At 40.5% G+C, this 26,753-nt stretch overlaps 1 protein-coding gene and 1 pseudogene across 3 annotated transcripts in view; one reads left to right on the top strand and one right to left on the bottom strand.

The window, feature by feature from the left end:
- Positions 1-26,753, bottom strand: part of MAPRE2 (microtubule-associated protein, RP/EB family, member 2) — a 185,495-nt gene that overhangs the window by 78,177 nt on the left and 80,565 nt on the right. For 2 of the 3 annotated variants that reach the window (XM_006835065.1, XM_006835064.1), the window contains exon 2: positions 18,556-18,683. The exons of the other annotated variant lie outside the window; for it this stretch is intronic. In XM_006835065.1, coding sequence (XP_006835128.1) covers positions 18,556-18,676 — 121 coding nt within the window. In that variant the 5' untranslated portion in view covers positions 18,677-18,683. The remainder of the gene's footprint in view (positions 1-18,555; positions 18,684-26,753) is intronic. 3 annotated transcript variants of the gene reach the window in all.
- On the top strand, positions 17,290-17,881 carry LOC102831421 (annotated as a pseudogene).

The following is a 26,753-nucleotide window of genomic DNA, read 5'->3' as shown; positions in this document are numbered from 1 at the left end:
GTGCTGATCTTTTTAAAAGAAATTATTCCTGCAGTTGGCCATTGGTTTCCCAAATTTCTTCTAGTGAGTGCTTCCAGACCTGCATTAGTTTGCTGAAACATTTCAATTGGTATTCTGTTCTTAGGCTGGAAGCGCCACTAAAAACTGTTCACCAAGTGTGGCCTTGCTGCTGGCATTTGAAACACCAATGGCACCACTTCCAGCCTCACCGTAACAAGAAGCTACCACAGGACAAACTGACAGATGTGTGGGGAACCCAAAGATAGACTTCTGGTATGCTGTGTAAGATACAATAGATGAGTTGTTGTCAAACAAGTGCAGTCAAAACGGTTCCAACTTATAACAACTCAGTACAGGGTTTCCAAGGAGCAGCTGGTAGGTTTGAACCACCGACTTTGTTTTTCCAACCAACCTTGTGGTCCAGTGATCCTACAGCTCCACACCAGTACTCTGTAGACCACTGTCAAACACCTGCACAGCTGCACACTCGGCTCAGGGTGCTGTTTTCTGTGGCTTAGATCGCTCACTCCAGGGGAATCTAAGCCATTTTATCTTCTTCCCAAGGCTTGCTGGTGACAGCTGCCTAACTTCCTCATTCCTACCCACCACCAGCCTTCACTCACACCAACAATACCCTCAATTGCAATTTTCCAGAGGTGTGTACTCTCTTCACCACAGCTCCAGGGAAACCCTAACAAGGTGTGTGGTGTGTGTGTGGGGGTGGGTGTTGGGGGCATCAAAGGAAGTCCCCAGGAATTAGAGGAACAAGACTTGTGAGCCCTGCAATACACAATACAACAGAATACTGATCTAACAAGCTTTCTCAGTATTCCACAAACCCACCCAAGAATACGGAGCTCTGGTAGCGCAGTGGTTATGAATCGGGCTGTGAACCTCAAGGTCAGCAGTTAAAAACTACCAGCTGTTACGCAGGAGAAAGATGAGGCTTTCTGCTCCTAATAAAGATTTACAGCCTCAGAAACCCTGTACAGGGTTGCTATGAGTCGGAACCGAGTCCACAGCACATAACAACAGCAACAACCCCAAAATACACCCCTTTTCCAAATACAAGCGAAAAGTTTTCCTACCAAATCATAGAGCCCTTTATTAAGCAAAAATATCAAAGCGTGAAGCTACTGTTTCTCAACATATCCTCCATCCAGATCTATCGATTTCTGAAGACAGTCTTTCCACCTCTCTAACCCTTCCTCACGGACTGCCAAAATGATGAACAAATTTGTCTTGGAAGAAGTACAAACTCTAAGGAATGCTCCTTAGAAGTGAGGAAAGATGGTAAGACTTTGTCTCATGTGCTTTGGACATGTTACCAGGAGGGATCCTGGAGAAGGACATTATGATTGATGAAGTAGAGGGTCAGAGAAAGAGAGGAAGATCTGTAAGGAGACTGCCACGTGACTGTCATGATGGGCTCCGACACAGGAACAGGATGGCGCAGGATGGGGCGATGTTTCCTTCTACTGTCTCTGCAAGTTGGAACCAACTTAAAGGCTCCTAAACACAACAACCATTCCCCAAAGAATTCTGTGCTTTTCTATTTATACCATGGCACAAAAGGGCACTTTGGGTAACCTTGAGGGGCCTAAGTCATGTTTCTTTTAAATGTGCTTTGAGCTTAGGAACAAACACGTCTTACTGAAGGGTGGATATCAGAACTGTAGGGTGGGTAGGATAAGGTTTTCTAACAAAGTTTTCATAGGACAACCCTAGCTACCCACAAAGAATGAGCAGGTACAACAACTTCCTTGGCCTTGTTTTCACCAATGCAGTTTTCAATTTTCTTACTTCCTACCATACTCCTGTGATCATTCTGTGTCCTTCAAGAAGACCTATCAAAATTAGCCCTTTATAATCTGCACCCCCCAAAAGAAACCAGTTACCATAATGTTCTGAGTTGATCTCTCTGCCTTGAATTTAAGCAGCTCAGCAGATTCACTCAGTAGTCATTATTTTGACTGTACTTTTTTTCTGAAGTACACCCTAATGATACTGTTGTTGTTAAGCAGTCCTGAGTCAGTTCCAGTCCATAGCAACCCTGTATAGCATTTCTGAGGAGCAGCTGGTGAACTTGAACTGCTGATCTTGTGGTTCAAACCGACTTTGCAGTCCAGCACATTAACCCACAGTGCCACACCAGGACTCCCTAATGAGACCAAGACAAGCATATTACCGAAAGAACTTGCTGGCAGCCATTCATTGATCACAGGCATGTTTAAATATGTTTTGTTTGGAATACCCATGTATATATGAACTGGAACTGTAGTAATATATACATATACATATATATTTTTGGTAGCAATACTTTTTGACTTATCTTTGTACAATCCTAGTATTCGAAGAATCCAAGTTAATATGAAACATACTGTTAACAAAGGTGCGGGAGCAGTGTCTAGCCTTCTCTAACTTCACAAGGGGAAAAGGAGAAGAATCAAAATGATCAGCATCAACTGCCTAAGGCTGATTTCTATGAGATGGAGATCAGACATGCCTCCATTCTCCAAACTTCCATGGCACTCTCTACTCTCTGTTGGGGTCGAGAATGAAATAACAGGACCACACAGAACTCACAGACCACATTCAGTTATGGAGTTTATTAGAGAAGTGCAGAAAACATGAACCAACCATGTCTTCCTCAGCCCTGTCACTCCATTGTTGTTAAATACCATTGTGTCAGTTCCGACTCAAAGCAGCCCCATCCACAACAGAACGACACACTACCCGGTCCTGCATCATCCTCACAATTGTTATGCTTCAGCCCAGTGCTACTACCATTATGCCAATCCATCTCATTGGGGTCTTCCTCTTTTTTTGCTGGCCCTCCATCTTACCAAGCATGCTATCCTTTCCCACAGATTGGTCCCTCCTGATAACATGTCCAAAGTATGAGAGACGAAGTCTCAACATCCTGGCTTCTAAGGAGCATTCTTGCTGTACTTCTTCTAACACATTGGTTTGTTCTCCTGGCAGTCTGTGGTACTTTCAATATTTTTCTCCAACACTGTAACTCAAATGCATCAATGCTTCTACAATACTCCTTATTCATTGTTCAGCTTTCACACGCATATTAGGCGACTGAAAATATGCCTTGGATCAGGTGCACCTTAGTCCTCAACCGGTTATCTTTGCTCCTGAACACTCTAAAGAGGAACATTTTAATCAGCAGATTTGCCTAATGCAGTTCGTTATTTGATTTCTTGGCTGTTGCTTCCATAAGTGTTGATTGCGGATCCAAGAAAAAGGAAATCTTTGACAACTTCAATGTTTTCTCCATTTAGCCTGATGTTACTTACTGGTCCAGTTGTGTGGATTTTTGTTTTCTTTGCATCGTGCTGCAATCTCTACTCAGCTAAGGCTCCATAATTAAATGACATGGCCACACAGAATTAAGACAATACTCACATTTATGGGGTTTATTAGGGAGATTAACAGGTTACAATTCAGGGTCAGAAATGCTCAGGGCATATGTGTTCCAGTCAGGACAGCCTCTCCTAAACCATGCCCAAAGGTAGGTTTCCCTCTACCTGGCCAATGTTACAAAGCCTTTTACAGGGCTGCTGATAAATGCTCACAGGGCACAGCACTCCTTCATAAGCCTGAAGGCTCTGAATCAGCAAACCTAGCTCCCCCAATTAAGTTCGTGGAGGCACCCCACTGTGCAAACAAACCCCCTGCCAAAAGTTATCCAGCATTAGAGTTCTATGTTTTCACAATTAACCTTGTTAATAATCACTCACAACTAAATCATATAATCCGCCAGCATCTTCCCTCACCTTCTCTTTCCCAAACTCATCAGAAGAAAGTAGTTTGGTGGGAGTCACAAACACTTAGATGTGTGAAGTAGCTCGCGCACCACAGAGAGTAAAGGTTACAATTCAGAATCAGGAATGTTCAGGATATAGTTCTTTACTTAGAACAGCTTTTCTCAGCAGTGTCCACAGCATGCCCAGACCCTGTAGTCCCTTGACCTCTACCCTGCTTGAGCAACATTTTACAAAACTCTTTAAGCTCTACCAATAAATACCCACCCCACCAGTAACCCTTGGCTCGAAGGTGCTCAGCAATAGTTTCCTGGGACAACACGCCTAGCCCCATTATTAAATGCCCTGTAGGCACCCCACTCCGCCAGCAAGCCTCTTGTGTGACAGCTCTCAGCTTTCTTACTCTCTGGGCTGGGAAACCTACAGCCCCATGTTTTGACAGTGTCCTCATTCTGGTTCCTCTGCTGTCACCATTTCTCTGCTTCTCACCATCTCTGGAGTCACAGGTCTCTGTCTCCTCGACAGAAGAGGTTTAGTGCAGGGATCTGGAGTCCAAAGGACGAGCTCTTCCTTGCCACCTCTGGAATACCTCCTTTAAGGTTAACAAAATGGCACAACAGGCCAATCCCCACATTAGGGTTCTCTACAGTTTATTTGCATGGTTCCACATTCCTAATTTACATTATTAGCAAGCTATCCAATTCTCTTGGTAGGACACAAGCATCTCACATTTGGCTAGTTCTACACAGTCATTTGATGGAAGTTACAAAGACAGTATGGCTAGAAAGGCTGTCCGGAACAATTCACAGCATTGCATGTATATTCCCTTCAGGGTTTCAATAAGAGGACCACAGGAGAAACGGAGTGGAATTTAATTTTAGCAAAAACGGACAAGGAAAGGAGTGTTTGCTACTGTTTTACAGTGGATTTTAATACAATTAAGTAATTTCGTTAACAAACATTTTCACTAAAATTTAGCTTCTTCTAGAACTTTCAAAGCTGTAATCTCGGAGACGTAAAAGTGGAGAATGGTACATACTTCTTCTGGAGAATGTGAAGAGAATGGCATGAAATAATACTGACATTCATTTCACATTCACAAGCTTCTTACTGTTAAATATAATTTAGTTTAAAAAGCTCTGAGTGTTAATACTTGGTAAGAACACACCCTTGGGAAGGAGAGAACAAATAAAGAGAGGTAACTTGCTATCTGCCAGAATTATGTAATGGTTTTAGAGTGGAAAAACCCAATCTGAAGGTTATTTTGAAAGCTGCCCAGCAATTAACTTATTCAGTTCCCAGGTATGCAATTCTAACGTGCCCAAACATTTGACAGTGATTTCTGACACTTCTTTTTATAGTGACTGTATGTCTGGTAAACTGTAAATGTTAAAACACAAGTCAGGATTTAAAAAAAAAAAAGTTTTCATTTGAAAAATAGTAGGAGTTGGGGATGCTGAGTTTAATTATTTTAATTGTAGAGAAATTAGTCAGTCTACTAATATTTCTGATATTGACATATGCAGATTGCACATTAAAGTACTAAGCTATCTAATGGTTAAAAAAAGCTAGACATCTACTTTCAACTGGGGACCTTGATCTGCCTTTACTTTGTAATTCAGTAAAGTAGGAAACAAAGAACATGTATGCTATGGATACAAATGTATGCAAGAATTTTGGAATATGACAAAGGAATAGGTCGTAACTGGGTATGATTTGTGTGTGTCTTTAAAAATTTACGGCTATAGCTCAGCTCCTTAGCATACCATCTGATACACCATGTTTTTATTATGTGCTGTGGAGTCAGTTCCGACTCATAGCCACCCTGTACAGGGTTTCTGAGGCTGTAAATCTTTATGGGAGCAGAAAGCCTCATCTTTCTCCCACGTACCAGCTGGTAGTTTTGACGCTGTGGGCTAATGTGTCAGACTGCAAAGTCATTTGAACTGCAAAGTCAGTGGTTCAAGCTCACCAGCTGCTCCTTGGAAACTCTATACAGGGTTGCTATGGATCGGAATTGACTTGATGGCACTTAACAACAACAACAACAACAACAACGCTACCAGAGCTCCGATACACCATAAATATTAGCTGACTGAAGGAATCAATAAACAGTGTGTACAACATCAAAACAATATCTAAATAGTACCTGCTGTGAGCTGAATAATGTACCCCCCACCCCCCACCCCAAATGTGTTGTTAAATCCTAACCTCTACTATCCAGGGGTTATAATCCTATTTGGGAATGGGTTGTCTTTGTTATGCTGACGATACAAGATTAGTATAGGGTGTATCTTTAGTCCATCTCTTTTGAAAGATAAGAGTAGAGATAAAAAAAGAGATTCCAATCCATAAGATCACCTAGAAGCAGAAATTCAGAAGAAATGAAAGATCTTCTTTCAGAGCCTAAGCCTTTCCCTAGAGCTTGCATCCTGAATTCAGACTTCTAGTTTTCTGAAAAAGGAGCTCTGGTAGCATAGTGGTTAGGAATTGGGCTGTTAACCTTAGGTCAGCTGTTAGAAACTACCAGCTGTTCCGCAGGAGAAAGATGAGGCTTTCTGCTCCTGTAAAGATTCACAGCTTTGGAAACCCTGTACAGGGTTGCTATGAGTCGGAACCCACTCCACGACACATAACCACCACCACGACCAGTCTTCTGAGCTGTGAGAAAGTAAGTTTCTGTTTGTCAAAATCATCACTTGTGGTGTTTCTGTTAAAGCAGTGTTAGAGAACAAAGACAGTACCTTTATTTAAAATCTCTACCTTCTGCTCTACCTGATTCTACCCATATAAAAAAAACCTAGTTTGAAGAGCATTTCAATTAAATTTCATTAACATTTATTGACTAGTTACTGAACTTGCAAGGTTCTGTTCTAGGGTCAAGGACTCAAGTAATGGTGTGATAAGATACTGTCCTTGTTGTTGTTGTTATGTGCCGTGGAGTCAGTTCCGACTCATAGCGACCCTGTACAGGGTTTCCAAGGCTGTAAATCTTTACGGGAGTAGAAAGCCTCATCTTTCTCCTGCAGAACAGCTGATAGTTTCAAACTGCTGACCTTGCGGTTAGCAGCCCGATTCGTAACCACTACGCTACCAGAGCTCCTTAAGATACTGTCCTACACTGTAATAATATTTTTCTTTGAAAACCACATTTATTACTTAAATCATGGTGTTGTGAGGGGCTACTGTGTCGGTTTTTTCTCAAAGCAACACCCATGTGTCAGAACGTAACCGCCCCACAAGGTTTTCTAGGCTGTTGTCTTTAAGGGAGCAGATCCACAGGGCTTTCTCTTTTGGAGCTGTTGAGTTTGAACTGCCAACCTTTAGGTCAGTAGCTGAACACTTAACTGTTGTACCACTGGGCCTCTTTTGCTGCTGTTGAGTCTTAATGTAAGTTTCATATGTCTAATGTAAGTTTCAGATGTCTTATGTGTATATGGACAAGCATATACTTTACCTGCTCTCTGCCTTACTCAAACTAAGCTTTTCTACCTAAAATGTCCTTTTCTGCCCACCCCCTGTCCTGGTGTCACAAAGGTTCAGTGCTTGTCTGTGACCTGAATGGTTGGTGGTTCGAATCCACCCAGTGGCTCTGGGGGAGAAATACTTGGCAATCTGCTCCCATAAGGACTATAGTCTAAGAAACCCTATGAGGCAGTTCTACTCTGTCACACTGTGTGCTGAACTGGAATCCACTCAACAGCATTGAACAACAACACACCTGAGCAGCAACTTCAAAGCTCAGCCCCCACATCACCCCCTCAATTCTGTTCCCAGTGCAAAATGGTCTCACTATAAAGGCTATGGAAGTCCAATAATGGTTTGATTTGCATTTTAATTAGCCATCTCTACAAGTTGTTTGCTGAGCAGCTGTTTCTGACTGGGAACTCTGTCGGTTTGCTTCCCTTCTGTGCCAGCACAATGTCTGCCACAGATAAAAATTTCAGTGGTAGGATTTCTATGTGGGAAATGCTCGGGAACTTGAAACAGCTGGGAAACAGGTTTGGGAATGAGCAATTAAAACTGGATGAGAAATAGGTAACTATTCTTAAATGTTGTGTTCACACATTCCTTTATATTAAGAAAACACCAACTTTTTACGAAGAAAGGCTGGGGAAAGTATACCTCTCAGTATAGCTGCTGTAATACAAGTTTATTAATTGCACTGAATATATGGAAAATGGTGATATTTTAATAAATAAATCCTCTGGGGAACCAAGATTGTAACAGGAGTATTTTAAACGGTCTTTTATTTTCCTCGTTAAGATAGGGGAAAAAAAGGAAAAGGACTTTGTGAAATCCTCTTAGGATCAAGCTTGTTCAAACTCAGGGAAGAGGCCATGTTCTTGGGCTTCAATGGCTGGTGGTTATTTGCTGTGGAGTCAGTTCTGACTCATAGCAACCCTGTATAGTTTCTGAGGCTGTAAACCTTTATGGGAACAGAAAGCCTCATCTTTCTCCTGTGAAGCAGCTGGTAGATTCGAACTGCTGAACTTGCAGTTAGCAGCCCAAAGCATAGCCCACTGCCCTACCAGAGCTCCTTGAATACATCCACTGTTGTTAAGTGTCATCATATTGGTTCTGACACAGCAACCCTGTATAGGGTTTCCAAGGAGTGGTTGGTGGGTTTGAACCGCTGCCCTTGCAGTTAGCAGTCCAGTGCTGATGCTACTCCTATAAGAAGGCATTGTCCTGGCAGTTGAGTCACTGACTAGGAATTACTCGGCTGCTGTTGTTGAGTGCCATTAAGCGGGTTCCAACTTATATATACAGTTATAAATCTTTATGGGAACAGAAAGTCTCATCTATCTTCCACAGCGTGGATGGCGGGCTTAAGCTGTTTCTCTGTTGCCAATAGCCCAGTGCATATTGTAGGAATTATTCCTAAGAGCTGAATTGCTCTTCTAAGGTAGGTGATAAATCAGCTTCCAGCTTCATCTTGCTTAGAGGGGAAGAGAAGTTGGGGCAGGAGAGGATGGGAGGAGAGCAGGCTGGGAGGTGAAGCTCTTGCCCTTCCTCACTACCGGGGGCAGAGAACGAAGTGAGCATGAGACCTGGAGCTAATGCCTGTGTGTTTCTACCAGAGTCTTCTTAGCTTTGGTAAGAAAGTTCTTGATGAGACTGACACCACTGGAACACACTCTTACCGTTAGAGTTACCAGATGTGCCTCATTTCTTTAATTAGAATGAGATTTAAAGGGTGGACAGATACACCTACCACACCCAGAGCTACCACACAGCAGTGAGAGCATGAGACTACAGTCCAGGAGATCCCAGTTCTAGAATCAGATGTGAACACTTCTCTGAGACTAAAAGATTCCACAAAGCTGTTAATAGACATTAAAAGAAATATACATCGAACAGCATTAGATGAAAATGGGAAAGAGAGAGCCAGAAAAGCTGAGGCATTGTGACATCACGATGCCCCTAAAAGCCTGAAACTATGTACCATGTGGCTAGTTACAAGAATCAGAGTTATGAAAATGAATGGGCTTGAATTGAACTGCTTCAATATGAAATATGATTCTTTAAAAACGCACATTTTGATTCAAAGGGCAAAGAACCAAAGAATAAAATGAGGTCACTGACCTCCCACTAGCAAAGAAGGGTAATGAGCACATTTCTAAGATCTCCCAGTTAGTCAACATTTGAGATTTCTCCAGTTCCAAGTCTTTCCTCAGATAAACAAATTCACTGATAAGAGGAAATTATTCCCTAAAACATATGCTTCTTCTATTAAAGTCTTTAGATTTAAATGAAAAACGATTTAGACAAAGAAGGAGAAAAAGGAAGGAAAAAAACAGCAACGTGAATCCCAAATCATTTCTTTATAAGGAACAAATTCGTTAAGTAAAGTGATTACTGATGTCTTTAGAAAATTCAAAATTATCATCTATGTGTTGGAACATACATTTTTGTTGCTAAAACGTGTTTATATAGGTCTTGGTGAATGACTTCAAAATGAGCATACGCTTCAAAAAATAAGCATCTTACCATAAAACAGAGACCGTATCATCGGAAGAGGGGTTCCTACAGCTTCTTAAATAGAATTTGAATTGCACGTGAGTTTTAAACCCCAACACATCTTTGGGCTCTAGCCTTGTAGTCTCCCCCCCAACCCCCCCTTCACTGATCTCTGGAGCCATGGGGCCAATACTGGAGCTTCAGTCACGCACTGATTGATCTGAACCCCACATTGTTATCAGTGTCACCTTGAAAAAATCTCACCCCTCCTTCACATAAAACAGTTCTCAGAGCTAGTCACAATATTTGTGCTTCTTACTACAGAGGATTAGAATAGAAAGAAAGAAAAAGAACCTTAGCCCAAAGGAAATTTATGTGATAAAAAGGTGGTGAGTGAACAATATACTTAAGTATCCCCCAAACACCACTCATTTATGACATCTGGGAATTTTCCCAGGTAAGGGAAAATAAGGGTTGGGAGGCTAGGATTTAACTATGTCATTGCTTTGTAAAATTTCAGCAATTTACTGAAATTTTTGTGATCTTACTATGAATTCTCAAAGACATCATCAATTTGTATTTCTAATAATATTATCACCATTCCTGTATAGGCACTACATTAAGTTTCATTTTGATTACACAGTCCTTGATTTTGTGTGTGTGTCAAGTGTATGTATTGTCAGTCTCCAATCAAATCATTATATTCCAGATGATCTATTATAACTGGGGGTAGGCTTCACAGAATATTGCATTCTTCCCAAAGAAGTTAGCAATTTTATGGTTTCCTGTGAATATCCCACATGTATACATAGTTGTTTTAAACAAGTGAAGACAATCTTCACATACTCATACGATGAGATCATTAGGAAAAACCCTTTACATTTCTCCTGAAGGAGACTACATACTTCATGTAGTTCAGTGCTGTATCCAATCTGAGCCTTGCCTTGGACTGACTTGAGGCTCTGTGTGAAAAATGAAAGGCTTTGCAGAACAACTGCCTTCTTTGCCACAACACCAGTAGAACTGGATGGTGTCCAGCTACCATTACTGAACATTTTGATCAAGGTTTCTATAAAATAATGCCAATCAAAAGAAGTAATATGCAAAAAAGAATTTCAAATTCTCATGGATTGCAGACTTTTCTGGAACTATGAAGCCTGGGGGAATTCCTGAAACTGCTGACCTGGGATAAATCTAATATCGTACACTAAAACTATCATCTAATATCTGCTTAAAAGCCAAACAACAGTCTAACCTAAATAGTAAAAAATGTGTGCCTTGAGCACTAAGCTCTTTTAAGAAGTATCTATATAAGGAGCTCTGGTACCACAGTGGTTACGAATCGGGCTGCAAACCTCAAGGTCAGTAGTTCGAAACTACCAGCTGTTCCGCGGGAGAAAGATGAGGCATTCTGCTCCCGTAAAGATTTACAGCCTTGGAAACCCTGTACGGGGTCATTATGAGTCGGAACCGACTCCACGGCACACAGCCATCACCATCATATAGGATCAAATTGACAACAGTTACTCCAAAGATTAGATTGGAAACCAAGGGGGCATGGGTTTGTGTGAAGAGCATTTCTGAGTTGTTTCCTGAACTACGGTCGCTGTATGTCATTCAGGAAGCACTTAAGTAGGCCCAGTAAATGTGAATGCCTTTCCCCGCTGACTCCCCATCTCCTCAGCTTTCTTCACATACTGTCTCAATGATCAAAGCTCTTCAAAGTATCACTTACCACAGTGTGTCTCTAATCTTTGTAAGGAATATCTTTGTAGGGAATGCCAACATCGTAGTTATCAACTGGTTCCCAGGGTCTAGCCCAAAAAAGGGAGTCAAAACGTGTGTTAACTAAAACTAAACTGATTATGAGAACTGACTATAGTAATAAGATAGATAATGGTATAGCATCCATATGTTGTTGTTGAATGCTATTGAGTCTGTTCTGACTCAGAGATGAACAATAGAACTAAGCCCTACCTGGTCCTGCACTAACCTCACAACTGCTGTTATGTTCCAGTCCTTGTTGCCGCCACTGGGGGGGTCCATCTCTGTGGGGATCCTCCTCTTTTCCACTGACCCTCCCGACTTTACCAAGAATGATGTCCTTTCTCCAGGGACTGCTTCCTCCTGACAACATGGCCAAAGTTGTCAAAGATTTCATTTTGTTTGGATCCACAATCAACACTAGTGGAAGCAGCAGTCAAGAAATCACAAACGACATATGGCATCAGGCATATCTGCTGCAAAAGACCTCTTTAAACTGTTCATCTTTTTTTAAAAAAATATTCTCTACTTCTCCCAATCCTGATGTCAAGTTCTTCTTCATCTACTCTGCCTTCTCAGATTATTTGCTCAGTATACAGATTAAATAAGTATGGTGAAAGGCTTTTTAGTCAAGAGAATGCCTAAATTTTCCATCTAAAAAATGGTTTGATTCAAATTATCAGTTGCCCTCGAGCGTCTTCTCTCAGAGACACTTTTCAGAATGTTAACATGTCTGACAAGGAGCTCTGGTAGCAGAGTGGTTACGAGTTGGGCTGCCAACATCAAGGTCAGCAGTTTGAAACTACCAGCGGTTCTGCGGGAGAAAGATGAGATGTTCTGCTCCCATACAGATTTACAACCTCGGAAACTCTGTGCAGGGTCACTATGAGTTGGAACCGACTCCACGGTACTTAACAACAACAACAACATGTGTGACACAAAGCCTGGTGTGGTACTGTGTGGGTTAATGCACTGGACTGCAAAGTTGGTTTAAACCACAAGTTGGCAGTTCAAGCTCCACCAGCTAGCTGCTCCTCAGAAACCCTATACAAATTAGCTATGGGTCGGAACCAACTTGATGGTAATTAATAACAACAACAATATGGAACCCAAAGAGATATTATATAAAAGATGGGCATTTTGAAGAAAATGGAACACAAACATCAGACTATTCTTTAGGTCTTTATGAGTTTAAAAAAATGCTGATGTTAGTCTGAATTATTAGCTGGGGGAGATCTCTTAGCTGAAAATAAAATAATAAGTAGGCAAGAAATACAAAAGGGATCTGCCAGGATTGAAGCACAGAGCTAAGGGAAAAACCCCACTGTCGTCAAATTGATTCAGACTCACGACGACTCTATAGGACGGAGCAGGACTGTGCATTAGGGTTTCTGGGACTGCACATTTGATGGGAGCAGCCTCCTCTTTCTCCCACAGAGTGGCTGGTGAGTTTGAACCACTGAACTTGTGGGTTAGCAGCCTAACACTTAACCCACTGCACCACCAAGTTTCCTTAAAAGAAAAAGTTAGCTAAAATATGTTCAGGTATTTTGTACATGTTTTCCAAAAAAAACTATGAAAATAAAACCCCACACCTCACTAAAGGATATAAAGAAGAAAAAAAATTACAACATAAGGCATTTGATTATTCATAAATATGAGGCTACATCACCGAGGTCAAAGATACTTGGTTTTGTTTGTATCCTAACTGCACTGTCCTAGCTGCCTTAAATGCCTTCCTGAACAATCAAGGGCATGAATAAATAAATTCATCAATAAATCAATAGAAAGACAGCTTCTTCCTGCTAAATGCCATCACTGAAGACAACAGAAAAGTCGCATTTTAAATTTTGAATAAGGAGACTGTGCTAGATAGGTTTTGGGTAATTTAACTTTTCCTTTAGATTTTGGTTTCTCTAAAAAAGACTACAAACTCTAGATTTTAGAAAAATAACTTGGGGTGTTTGTAGATACAGGTTTCTATACTCCACAGTCAGAGATTCTGATTCTGAAGGTCTAGGATCCCAAGAATCTGCATTTGTTAGGAAACCAATAACCATAACCATAGATTACAAATGCATATGGAAATCATACTTTGAAGAAACTACTGCCTAAAATGAATTCTCTTTAAAGTTTTTTGAGCAAAACATGCCTATTTCCGAGCACAAAGTTACCTCTAAATCTACTTTATTCTTCTATCAAGCATGTAAGCTTAGGTACCAAATCTGTTAGCCTAATGGAAATCATCTCTTCAGCAGTGACCAAAACTGGTTCTACATGTTTTGAACATGCTACAGCTACCAATGGCTGTAAATGTTATGTAAAATGCTTTCTTTTAAGATAACTGTACAAAAGAGAGGCTACAAGAAACCTTCACAAATACGGCTTCAAATTGAACTTTAAAAAGTGCAAAGATCTGCAAAGTTATATACGTTATTTCTTGTGAGAAAGAAATAATGTATATAACTCATACACATTTTCTAATGTATTTTTTAAATATTCTAATTTTCTTCCATTTCATTTTCTATCAACAATTCTCCAAGAGGTTTTCACAGGAAGCTTCTCATGCACTCCTTTACCATTTAAGACCCATAACTGGGAATTTTCTCTACAACTTCTTTTCTTTATTATGTTCTTCTTTCCTGTGTCTCCTCTCCTGGATAACCAACCCTCTAACCCCAACCCATATATATATACACCTCCTTTGAAGGTTAGGCTGTTAGGTGCCAATGAGTTAGCTCAGAATCATCAAGACCCTATGCCCAACAGAATGAAACATGCCCAGTCCTGCACCATTCTCACAATCATTGTTACTTTTCAGCCCATTGCTGTTTTCATTGTACCAATCCATCTCATTATGGGTCTTCCTCTTTTTTGCTGACCCTCACTCAACGGTACTTAACAACAACAACAACAACAACAAGGAATGGTCCTTTCTGATAACATGTCTGAAGTATGAGAGATGACCTCTAGCTACCAAGCTTCTAAGAAGCATTCTGGCTGTACTTCTTCCAACACTATAATTCAAATACATCAATTCTTTCCATGGTACTTTCTATATTCTTCTACAACACTATATTTCAAATACATCTATTCTTCTATGGTATTCAACTTTCACATGCGTATGAGGTGATTTCACATGCATAAGAGGTCTAGTGCAGCAGATTTGCCAAATGCAATACATTGTTTGACTACTTTGCTGCTTCCTTGAGTGCTGATAGTGGACCCAAGCAAACTGAAGTCTTCAACAACTTCAATCTCTTTTCCATTTATCATGATGTTATTTATTGGTCTAGTGGTGAGGATTTTTCTTTACTTTGAGGTGCAACCCATATTGAAGGCTGTGGTCTTTGATCTTCATTACTAATTATTTTAAGTCCTCTTTGCTTTCAGTAAGCAAGGATGTAACATCTGCACATCACAGGTTGTCAGTGAGTCTTTCTCCAATCCTGATGCCATGCTCTTCTTTATATAATCCAGCTTCTTGGATTATTTGCTTAGCATACAGACTGAATTAAGTATGACGAAAGGCTACAACTCTGGCACACACATTTCCTGATTTTAAATCATTCAGTGTCCCCTTATTCTGTTTGAACAACTGTCTCTTGGTCTACGTACAGGTTCCTGATGAGCACAATTAAGTATTCCAGAATTCTCATTGTCGACAATATTGCCCACAGCTTGTCACAATCCACACCATTGAAAGCCTCTGCAAAGTCAATAAAGCACAGGTAATCATCTTTCTGGTATTCTCTGCTTTCAGCCAAGATCCATCTGACTTCAGCAATGATATCCCACATTCCACGCCCACATCTGAATCTGGCTTGAATCTCTGGCAGTTCCTTGTCAGTGTACTGTTGCAGCCATTTTTGAATTAGCTTTAGCAAACTTTTACTTGCATATGATATTAATGATATTGTTCAGTGATTTCTGCATTCCATTGGGTCACCCCTCTTTGGAATGGACAGAAATATGGCTCTCTTCCAATCAGCTGGCCAGGTAGTTGTCTTTGAAATTTCTTGGCAGAGATGAGTGAGTGCCTCCAGTGCTGCATCAGTTTGTTGAAAAGATTTCAATTTTGTAGTCCATCAATTCCTGGAGGCTTGTTCTCTGCCCATGCTTTCAGTGCGCTTTGGACTTTTTCCTTCAGTACCTAGCAGTTGCAAATTGATTTTTGTTCATCCCTGAAATGAGCATTTCTGAGGGAACAGCATGTGTGAGGCACTGTACTAGACACCAGATTCTAAAGATGATGAAGAAGCTTAATTCCTATTCTAAAGTGGCTCCCAGTTTGGAGAGAAGGAGACCCAACAATAAATAATTACCATGCAAAATTATATGTGGTATTATTAACAAAGGGGTTGCTAATGACAAAGAAATTGCTTTTCTTCCTGGACAAATTTACAATAAGATATTAGAGAGCTCCAGTAATGTGCATCAAGGACATCAATGGCATAATAAAATTTAATTGATGGAGATATGAAGTTGAGTAAGATGTAATAAGAGTTGTTTCTAAAAGTAATGTCTAGAGCCATTTCAGTAGGCCAACAACCTGGCAAATCATTAGAGTCTAAGTTATCTTAAACTGAAAGGCAAACAGCTGGTTAGATAGCACCCACTACTGACCCTCAGGGAGTCCAGGTATGGTGTTGTAGGATAAGCACTGGCCTTCTAACTACAAGGTCGGTGTTTCAAACCCACCAGCCATTCCTCAGAAGCCCTATACAGGATTGCCATGAGTCGGAACCAACTTGATGACGCTTAACAATTGACCTCATAAATAGCAGCAGTGTCCGTCTGAGGTCAAGGCAATCAATATCCAGATTCTAGCCAACCTCTCTCTCCTCCCGATGGCACAATGGTCCAGGGGGAAGAGGCATCATCAGTACTGAAAGTCAGTCTTCTCTACTCTGACCCATCCAGCCCCAGACAATGGAGAATCTATACGCTGGTGGGTAAAGCACTCAGAAATGGCCTCACGGTGACTACTGCATTTATTCAAATATTGGGGGCTTTCCAAATTTTTAATGCATTGCATGAAAGCTGTTTACACATAACCAACTAGGAAAGTCAGCAGAATATCCAATACCACTGCATTCGCCAAAACTGGCGACTCCTTCATGTCTCCGACACCTCATAGAGTGTCACGTGAACACAAAGACTAACGTTTTCTAAAATGATTTTCATGACAGAGTCTGAGGCATAGAAGAAATTTCCTGTTAGTTCACAAGAAGAAAGTACTTCATGTTTACAAAGGAAGACTATTTCTTTGATAAATACTCTTAGAGAATTTATTTGTTCAAATGAAGCCATTTAAGATGCCACAGGTATGTTTTTATAGCATGCCCATGTTTGATCACTGAAGTCAAATATCTGTATTTTTTAAACAAGTTTAACTCAATGTACACATCTTGTAGGCCTACTCTGCATCAGGTATGGTTCCACAACAAGTATGTAACAATGAATTAAATGGACTTTTGTCCTCAACGACGTACAGTTACTTCTGGGGAGTACAAGTTAGATATCGCGACACAGTGTATCAAGTATTATTCTGAGGTGGGTGTGGGGTGAGGTGGGGTGGGACAGTATTAGGGGAACACTGTAGAACCTAGGGGACTGAGGGATGCTTCACAAATGAAGATTGGATTTTAAGACATAAATGGATTTCACCATATATAAAAAGAGAGAGAAAAACCTTCCCAACAAAGGGAGCATGAGGAAAAATATGGGGTGCAAAAGGGAAGGAGTCTTGGCATATGCCAAGAGGTCAGCTTTGGTTTTCAACATGGAGGCCTTCAGTATGCTGGTGTTTGGATGTGGGCGGCTACTCCGGGGTTCCTGGTGGGCCTGGCCACAACAAGCTGGGCCAGGTCTACAGCTTGCAGTTTCCAAGAAGTGGTGGAGATTCAAGAAGGGAAGAGGACTATAATCAAAGGCCACATCACTGGGACTCCCAAGGAGAGTCCAAATCCCCCAAACCCCTCTGGCCAGTGCCCAATCTGTCGTTGGAACCTGAAGCACAAATATAACTATGAGGATGTCTTGCTGCTGAGTCAGTTCATCCGGCCACACGGAGGCATGTAACCCCGAAAGATCACAGGTCTGTGCCAGGAAGAGCACTGCAAAATTGAGGAGTGTGTGAAGATGGCCCACCGGGCAGGTAGGTCTGTTCCCAAACCACAAGCCTCAGCTTCCTGAAGGGTTTGTTTCCAAGAGCAAACCCCAGCTCAACCGGTACCTGACCAGTGGTCTCCCAGGTCCAAAAGACCCATCTACAATAAAGGCCACCGCTGGAATAAAGTGCGCATGGCTGTAGGGTCACCCCTGCTGAAGGACAATGTCTCCTACTCAGAAGACTTCTGGTGCTCAATCACTGACTGAGGGCTTCTGGGGCTTCGTGAGGACTTGGCCCAGGCCCTACAGCACCTGCACTGAGCCAGCGCTCAGCCTCCCCTGGACTTGAGGCCACATGGGCATGCGTCCTTAGCCTGCCCACCAGGCCGTGGGACCCTAGGCAGCTGCTGGGCTACACTCACAGGGCTGGGGAACAGTTTTGCCAGAGAAATGTTATAAACCAGGTTTATGTGTTTGTTTTTTTTTGTTTTTTTTTTTTTAAAAAGGAATGAGTCTTTAGGGAACAAAGGGGAGAGATGCGGAAGATGACGTTGAGATGAAGGTTGAAGGCAGAGCAGAGTCTCGGTAAAGGAGTCTGAAAACTGTATCCCAGAGAAAGGACAATATTGAGCCCTGCAGGTTTCTAAGGAAGGGTGTTATTTGTATTTTAGGAGGGCAAGATTGGTGGCCAACAAGAGATAGTAGACAGCAAGTTAGGAGAGTGGCTAACCACTCAACAGGAGGTGGTTCATGCCTGGCAGGATGGCTCGATGCTCAGAAACATCCTTTTTATCATACACCGGTTTTTCCACTTCAATTATATATCAATGCTGATAGTAATTTTTTTCTAACTAAAATACATCATCTGTGGCTCGTAAGATCACACTGCACATCATGACAAACATTTAGGTAAATAGTTAAAAAGGTAATCTCTTACCTGAACAAAGCTGTTCCACTTTTGTGTAGTTTAATGATACTATGTCATTAACCCATGCAATGATGTCATGTCTGCTCATCGTCTCTTGGGTTATCGAGGTGGAATACACATTGACTGCCATTCCCCAGCTAGAAAAAGGCAAAAAATACAAAAAGAGGATTATTTACTAACAAGAAAAACATCATCTCAGAAACACAAAGCAGAGCTCTAGAGGTGGTGAAAGTTCTGCTTTGGTGAAGTGTGTCAGCCTCTCTTTCACTCTATGTTGTCATTGTTGTTAAGTGCCATCGAGTCGATTCCGACCCTGTGTAGGGTTTCCAAAAAGCAGCGGGTGAGCTTGAACTGCCAACCTTGCAGTTCAAATGACTTTGCAGTCTGGCGCATTAACCCACAGCACCACACCAGGACTCCCTTGTTGTCATTGTTTTGTTGTTAAGTGCCATCGAGTTGATTCAGACCCAAAGCGACCCTGGATAGGGTTTCTAAGGAGCAGCTGGTGAGCTTGAACCACCAACCTTGCAGTTCAAACGGCTTTGCAGTCTGGCGCATTAACCCACAGCGCCACACCAGAAGTCATTAGGTACTGTCAAATTGATTGCAACTCATAATGACCTTCTGTTCAACAAAAGGAAACACTGTCTGGTCCTGCACTATCCTGACAATCGTCAAGCTTGAGTCCATTGCTGCTGCCACTCCATCTCATTAGGGGTCTTCCCTCTAACCCTACACTTTACCAAGCATGACGTCTTTCTCCAGGAGTGGTCACTCCTAATAATATGCCCTAAGTATGAGAAGCGAAGCCTGGCCATCCTGGCTTCTAAGGAACACTCTGGTGTACTTTTTCCAACACAGATTTGTTTGTTCTTCTAGCAGTCCATGGTACTTTTAATATTCTTCTCTAACACCATAACTCAAATGTATCAGTTCTTCTATGGTCTTCCTTTCACATGCATATGAAGCTATTGAAAATACCGTAACTTGGGTCAAGCGCATCTTAATCCTCAAACTGACTTCTTTTCTGTATTTGTCACAAAATCACTAAATTATACATATTTTCAACATCTGACATCTCACTCAACTAAATCCAAATGTTATTCAGTTTCTGTATTTCCAATATCTAATAAAATGTTAAAGTCTTTTATCCTTAAATCCATATGTGGTATTAAAAAGTTATCAGATCTAAGAAAGTACACATCAGAATAATTATTTTTCTGAATTTTGTAGCTTACAAGTACTTGCAAACCAATACCTCCCTCTAGCCTTTGGAAATGTAAATGGCAGCTCCACTGTAACTAGATGCTCACAGTCATAGTACTGGATCCTTTTCATTCCCTCATACCTACATCCAATCCAACAGCAAAGTCCTATAGGCTCTACCTTCAAAGTGTTTTCAGAAGTTGCCACTCTAACCCAAACTCCCTTCATTTTTATCTGTTGTTCTGCAATTGTCTTGTAACTCGTATCCCAGCTTACACTCTTGCCTTTACGGCCCACTCTCAAGCAGCCAGAGTGATCCCATGACATAAGATCTTTTTCTGCGTTCAAAGTTGCCCAACCTCACTCAGCGTAAAATCCAGAGTTTTCACCAGCTTTATAAGGCATTATATATTTTATTCTTTGACATCTCCTACCCTTTCCTTACCCTTCATTCCATCATCACTGGCCTCTTCTGGCTATTTATTCGACACTTTAAGCTCACACCCACTTTTAAGGCCTTAGCACTACTCCTGTTTCAGTCAAGGACGTTTCCCCATATAGAAGAAGTCCTTTACATGTTCTGGATATTAAACCCTTCTTTGATGCATGAGTCCCCCAAATTTTATCCCATTCTGTGAACCATCTCTTCACTTTGTTGATAAAATCCTTTGATGCACAAGTGTTTCCTGTTTCCATTGGGCCCCATTCAATGTAACCTCATCACTATCCCCTGCATCATTCATTCTCTATCCCCTTATCTTTTTACTTTCCTAAGACATAGACAGGATGCAAGCCCCTTGAGAACAAAGCTTTAGATCATTGTATTCTGTCTGCTATCCTGGTATCCAGCAGGATGCCAGACATAGAATAGGTTTCAGTAGAATGTTATGTGCTCTCATCATTGCTATTCAACATTATACTGGAAGTCCCAGTTCGACAAGATGAAAAAGGTACACAATTGGGAAGGAATAGGTATATCTATGTCTATTCTAAGATAACATGATCCAATACATAGAGAATCCCAAAGAATCCACAAGAAAGTGACTAAAGATAATCAATGAATTAATCAGAGTAGCCGAGTGCAAGCCCAACATATAAAAAGTAAATGAAGACAACTGTTTTACTTATAACAGGATCTGAAAGAATAAAATACCTAGCAATACCTTTAACCAGGGAGATGAAGGACATGTATAATGAAAATAATAAAGCACTGATGAAAAAATTAAAGAACAATGGAAATAAACTCCATGTTCATGGATTTGAAGACAATATTCTAAGATATCAATGTTACTGAAAGTAATGTGCAGATTCAATGCAATCCCTATCAAAATGCCAACAGCTTTCTTTATAGAAATAGAAAAGTCACTTCAAATTTATACATAACCACATTAACTACATAAGGAGCACTGATAGCGTAGTGGTTATGAATTGGGCTGCGAATCTCAAGGTCAGCAGTTCAAAACTACGGATTGTTCCACAGGAGAAAGATGAGGCTATCTGTTCCTGTAAAGATTTACAGCCTGAGAAACACTGTACAGGGTACTATGTGGCGCTGTAGGATAAGCACTAACTGGTAACCTCAAGGTAAGTGGTTTAAACTTACCAGCCACTCCTTGGAAACCCTATACAGGATCCCTATAAGTTGGAATTGACTCAATGGCACTTAACGACAACATGACAAAAGTTTATTAGTATGACTTATAATGGAGAAAAACTGAAAGCATTCTCCCCCCCCTCCCCCCAACCAGACAATGATGCCCTAAGGCAAGAAAGGTGTGGTACTGCAGAATAAGCACTGGACTGCGAGGTTGGTTTGAACTGCAAGGTCAATGGTTCAAACTCACAAGTTGCTTCTCAGAACTCTATACAGAGTCGCTATGAGTCGGAACTGACTTGATGGCACTTAACAACAAGTTGGCAAAGAAGTAAAATTCCCTCTATTTGAAGACAATCTGATCCTATACAAAAAAAAAAAAAAAAAAAATTCCAACATTTTAAGTGCCATTGAGTAGGTTCCGACTCAGAGACCCTATATATGGTTTCCAAGGAGTGCCTAGTGGCTGTGAACCTTGTAATTAGCAGTTCAATGCTTACTCAACAATGCCACAACAGGACTCCTAACAACATTGTTGTTGTTATGTGCCATTGAGTTGGTGATCCTGTATAGGGTTTCCAAGGAGCGGCTGGTAAGTCTGAACCTCTGACCTTGTGGTCCAAACGGACCTTGTGGTCCAGTACTTCACCAAGACAGGGAAAGCAAATCACAGTCATAAAGAGACGAACATTTCACTCCCACTAGGGCAGCTATGATCAAGAAAATGGAAAACAACAAATTTTGTTAAGGATGTGAAAAAATTGGAACCCTATGTATTCCTGGTTGGATTGTCAATGTGGAAAAATAGTTCGGCAGTGCCTCAAAAAGTTAAACAGAATTGCCGTTACGGTCCGGCAATTCTACTCTTAGGCATATACCCAAGATAACTCCAAGCAGGGACTCCATTTATATAGGTCATTGGTGTCCAAGTATCTGACAAACAGTTTTTATTTTTTTCAAGCACTTTCAAGATCATAGTTTATTTATTACTTCAGATAAAAAGATAGTATACATATTAGGGAATCCCTTAAAATTCAACTCTAGAGTTATACACCATCTAGTACTTTTGCATTGAAGGTTAACCCAAAAATCTCTAAACACCTGAAAAGTCCCGCTATTAACATGAACTATGGTAATAAAAAAATTTACATTTAATTTGTTCAATGTATAGTATTTACATCAGGAAAGCAATGGTGGTATGAGAAACAGTGATAAAGGAACCATTTAAAAATAAACTTTAAAAAGCAAAGGTTTATATTCTTACAATGTGCTAATTATCATAATTGTATATAAAAAAATTTAAACATAGCAGAGCTTTCTGTTACAAAAATCTTAATCATCTGACAAACAGATACTTGGACACCAATGACTATTGCAGCAATATTCGTAAAGTCAAGAGGTACAAACTACCCACGGAATACATAGATAAAATATAACATATACATATAAGGGACTATATTATTCAGCCATAGGAGAAATGAAGTTATGTGCTATGACATGGACAAACCTTGAAAACATTATACTGAGTGACATAACTCAGAAACAAAAGAATAAGTATCATATGATCCCACTTAGATAAAATACCTGGAATAGGCAAATGTATAGAGACAAAAATTTATTAGTGTTATTTTCAATAAAGAGAAACTGAAAGCATCTCCTTGTGCATGGGAAACAAGCAAGATGCCCTTTATCAGCACTCTTATTCAATACTGTGCTACAAGTCTTAGCCAAAGCTATAAGGCAAGAAGGGGAAATTAAAGGCAACCAAACTGTAGTTCTGGTGTGGCACTGTAGGATAAACACTGGACTGCTAACTACAAGGTTGGTAGTTCAAACCCATCAGTCATTCCTAGGAAACCTTATATAGGGTCACTATGAGTCAGAACTGACACGACAGCACTTAACAACAACAAACTGGCAAAGAAGTAAAATTCTTTATTTGAAAATGATATGATCCTATACATAGAAAATTCCAAAGACTTGGCAAGAAAATTATTTAGAAATAATTTAAAGACTCAGCAAAGTAGCTGAGTCTTTAAATACAAAAATCAGTTGGATTCCTTTACACAAAGTAAGCTCTATAAAAGGAAATCAGGAAAACAATACCATTTACAATAGCCAGCCAAAAGATTCAATACAAGCAGAGAAACAAAAGGCCTATACAAAGAAAACCATAAAACACTACTATAAGAAACCAGGTCTTGGCGTGGCGCTTTGGGTTAATGCGCCAGACTGCAAAGCCGTTTGAACTGCAAGGTTGGTAGTTCAAGCTCACCAGTCACTCCTCAGAAACCCTATACAGGGTCGCTATGGGTCGGAACTGACTCGACGGTACTTAACAACAACAACATATGAAACCAAAAGAGACCTATATAAATGGAAGCGTATACCACACGCATGGCTAGGAAGACTTAACATTGTAGAAATGTCAACACTACCCAAAGTGCTGTACATAAGCAACACAATCTCAATTTCAGATTCCAGTATCCTTCTTCAAAGACAAGGAAAAACTAATCACAAACATTATAATGGAAAGGAAAGAGACCTGGGATAAGCAAAGAGCAATTTAAAGAAGAACAAAGGAGGTCTCTCACTTCCTGATGGTGGGACTGTAAAACAATGCACCCACTCTGAAAAATGGTACGGCACTTTCTCAAAAAGTTTGAGAAAGAAATACCATTTAACCCAAATAGTATATATTTGGTACATATACTAGAGAAATAAGAGCTGTAACACAAAAAGATACATGCAAACCCCACTTACCGTAGCACTGTTCATAAATAGCAAAAAGATGGAATTGTCATCGATGGAAGAGTGAATAAACCAACTTGGTACCTACACTCAGTAGAATATGATACAAGATAAAAGAGTACAATGAGTCTGTGATATACCTTTTAAGATGGATGAAGCTGAATGCCACTATGCTGAGTAAAATAAATGAGTCATAAAAGGATGAATATTGTATAAGTCCACTATTGTAAAAAGTAAAAAGAAAAGGGTTTTCACACTGAAATTCTTTGATGGTTACCGGGGTAGGAGAAGAGGGTTGAGGGGTAAGGTGTCACTGGCTGGAGGGTAGGTTAACTTGGGTGAATAGGGGAATAAAAAAAGAAAAAATACATTAGGAAAAAAAATTGTAATTACTATCAGTAAGTTGTAATTGTTATTGTTAAGTTCCACTGAGTCGGTTCTGATGCACAGCAAACCTATACAGGGTTTCTGAGGAGCATCAAGCAAGACTCAAGTTGAACTGGCAAAAGTTGTGTGACAGATAAATATTTATAAAGGTGACCAAAAATAAAGGTGAAAAAATAAACAAAAATAAGTGGGAATCTACCCCACAAAAAATATCTAACCAAATATGTTTAGGTACATGGAGATTAAAATACATAACATGATAGTCTAGCTTTCTCTGGTTTCCACCTCTAAGACAAGCTGGACCCAAAAGTGTATTAGGCAATCAGGAAAACTTTAAAAGACTATTTGAATCATCTATAACTTTGACCTAATAGAAATGGTCTAAGAAAAAACATGCATTTGTGGTTACATGGGATGGGTGGGAAGAGAAATGAAGATGTATTACTTTGGGAGCAGTGAGTTTTACTTAAGGATGGTGAAAACATTTAGAAATGGGAAGGGGCAATGGTTTTACAACCTGATGAATATAATTAATGTCAACGAATTGAACATTTAAAAATGGTTGAAATAACTCATGCTTTGTTATATATATTTTTTACTACAATAAAATATAAAGTAAAAGTTATACAGAGAAATAAACAAAAGTATATATATATAAAGATAGATAGATAGATATAAATATAGATTTTTAACAGACCAGTAATGCCGCTTCTAGGGAAAAAGATGGGGCTTTCTGCTCTCTCAAAGATTCAAAGCCTCGGAAATCCTATAAAGCTCCCTCCAGAGAGGAACACATTATTTGACTCACTGTCCTCCCGGGATCCACTTTAGAAGTAAGGGGTGCATACAGAGAACAGCTAGAACATGATTTGACAGTTGGACTTAGGTTTATGGTCAGAGGCAGGTTAGAGGGCAGGGAGGGGAGGTAACAAGTCAGAGTCCCAAAAGTTTGAGGGAGTGAAAACCCAAGTATCCTTAAATGGGAGCTCCTGAAATATGTTGGTCAAAAGATCCTCCTGGTGTTCCGTGTCTGTGCAGGCAATAAACTCCCTTACTGTTTGTCTTGCATCCCAATGTCTACTTCATTCCAACTTGTTAAGAGAGCAGGACAAGAACTTTGGGGAAAAGGGCACATAACACCACCACCACCACCATTATCTTATCTTTATGACATTTTTTGTTGTTGTTAGGTGCTCTGGAGTCAGCTGGACTCCTAGTGACCTTATACATAACACAATGAAACACTTTTTTGGTCCTGTTCCATCTTCACAATTGTTGCTATGCTTGAGCCCAGTGCTGTGCCAATCCACCTCTGTCGGGGGTCTTCCTCTTTTTCACTGCCCTTCTTTCTGCTTGAGCATAACGTCCTTCCCCAGGGACTGGTCCCTCCTGACAACATGTCTGAAGGATAAGAAAGACACAAAGTCCTCCCATTCTGGTTTCTAAGGAGCGTTCTGGCTGTACTTCTTCCAACACAGATCTGTTTGTTCTTCTGGCAGTCCATGGTACTTTTAAGATTCCTCTTTAACACTGTAATTCAAATGCACAGATTCTTCTATGGTCTGCTTTAATCACTGTCCAACTTTCACATGTATATGAGGCAACTGAAACTACCATGGCTTGGGTCAGGCACACCTTAGTCCTTAAACTGACACCTTTGCTCTTAAACACTAAAGAGGTCATGTTGCAGGAGGTCTGCCTAATGCAATACGTCTTTTGATTTCCTGACTGCTGCTTCCGTGAGTGTTGTGAATCCAAGCAAAATGAAGTCTTTGACAACTTCAATAGTTTATTAAATTATCATGACATGCATTGGCCCTACATTTCTCCATCTCTTCATAGAAGTAGCAAATACAGGCCATGACTTGAATCTTTAAAGATTTACACCTTGCTGAAATTGTGCAATTTTACTAATTTTATGGCATAAATTTAGAGGATCCTGGTGATGCAATGGTTAAACACGGGGCTGCTAACTGAAAAGTTAGTGGTTAGAATCCACCAGCTGCTACGAGGGAGAGGGACCTGGCAATCTGTGCCTGTAAAGATTATAGTCGTGGAAACCCGATGGGGAGTTCTACTCTCATATGTTGTTTATATTAAGTGCCGTCAAGTTGGCTCGGATGCATAGTGACCCCGTATATGGTTTTTGAGGAGGAGCTGGTGGGTTTGAACTGCTGACCTTGCAATTAGCAGTCCAGTGCTACATCAAGACTATGGTATATGGGGTCGCTGTAAATTGGAATGGACTTGATGGCACATACTAACATAC

Source organism: Chrysochloris asiatica, unplaced genomic scaffold, assembly GCF_000296735.1.
Source record: "Chrysochloris asiatica unplaced genomic scaffold, ChrAsi1.0 scaffold00015, whole genome shotgun sequence".
Taxonomy (NCBI): Eukaryota; Metazoa; Chordata; class Mammalia; order Afrosoricida; family Chrysochloridae; genus Chrysochloris; species Chrysochloris asiatica.
The sequence above is the reverse complement of the archived record's forward strand: the minus strand, read 5'-3'. Positions and strand labels throughout refer to the sequence as shown.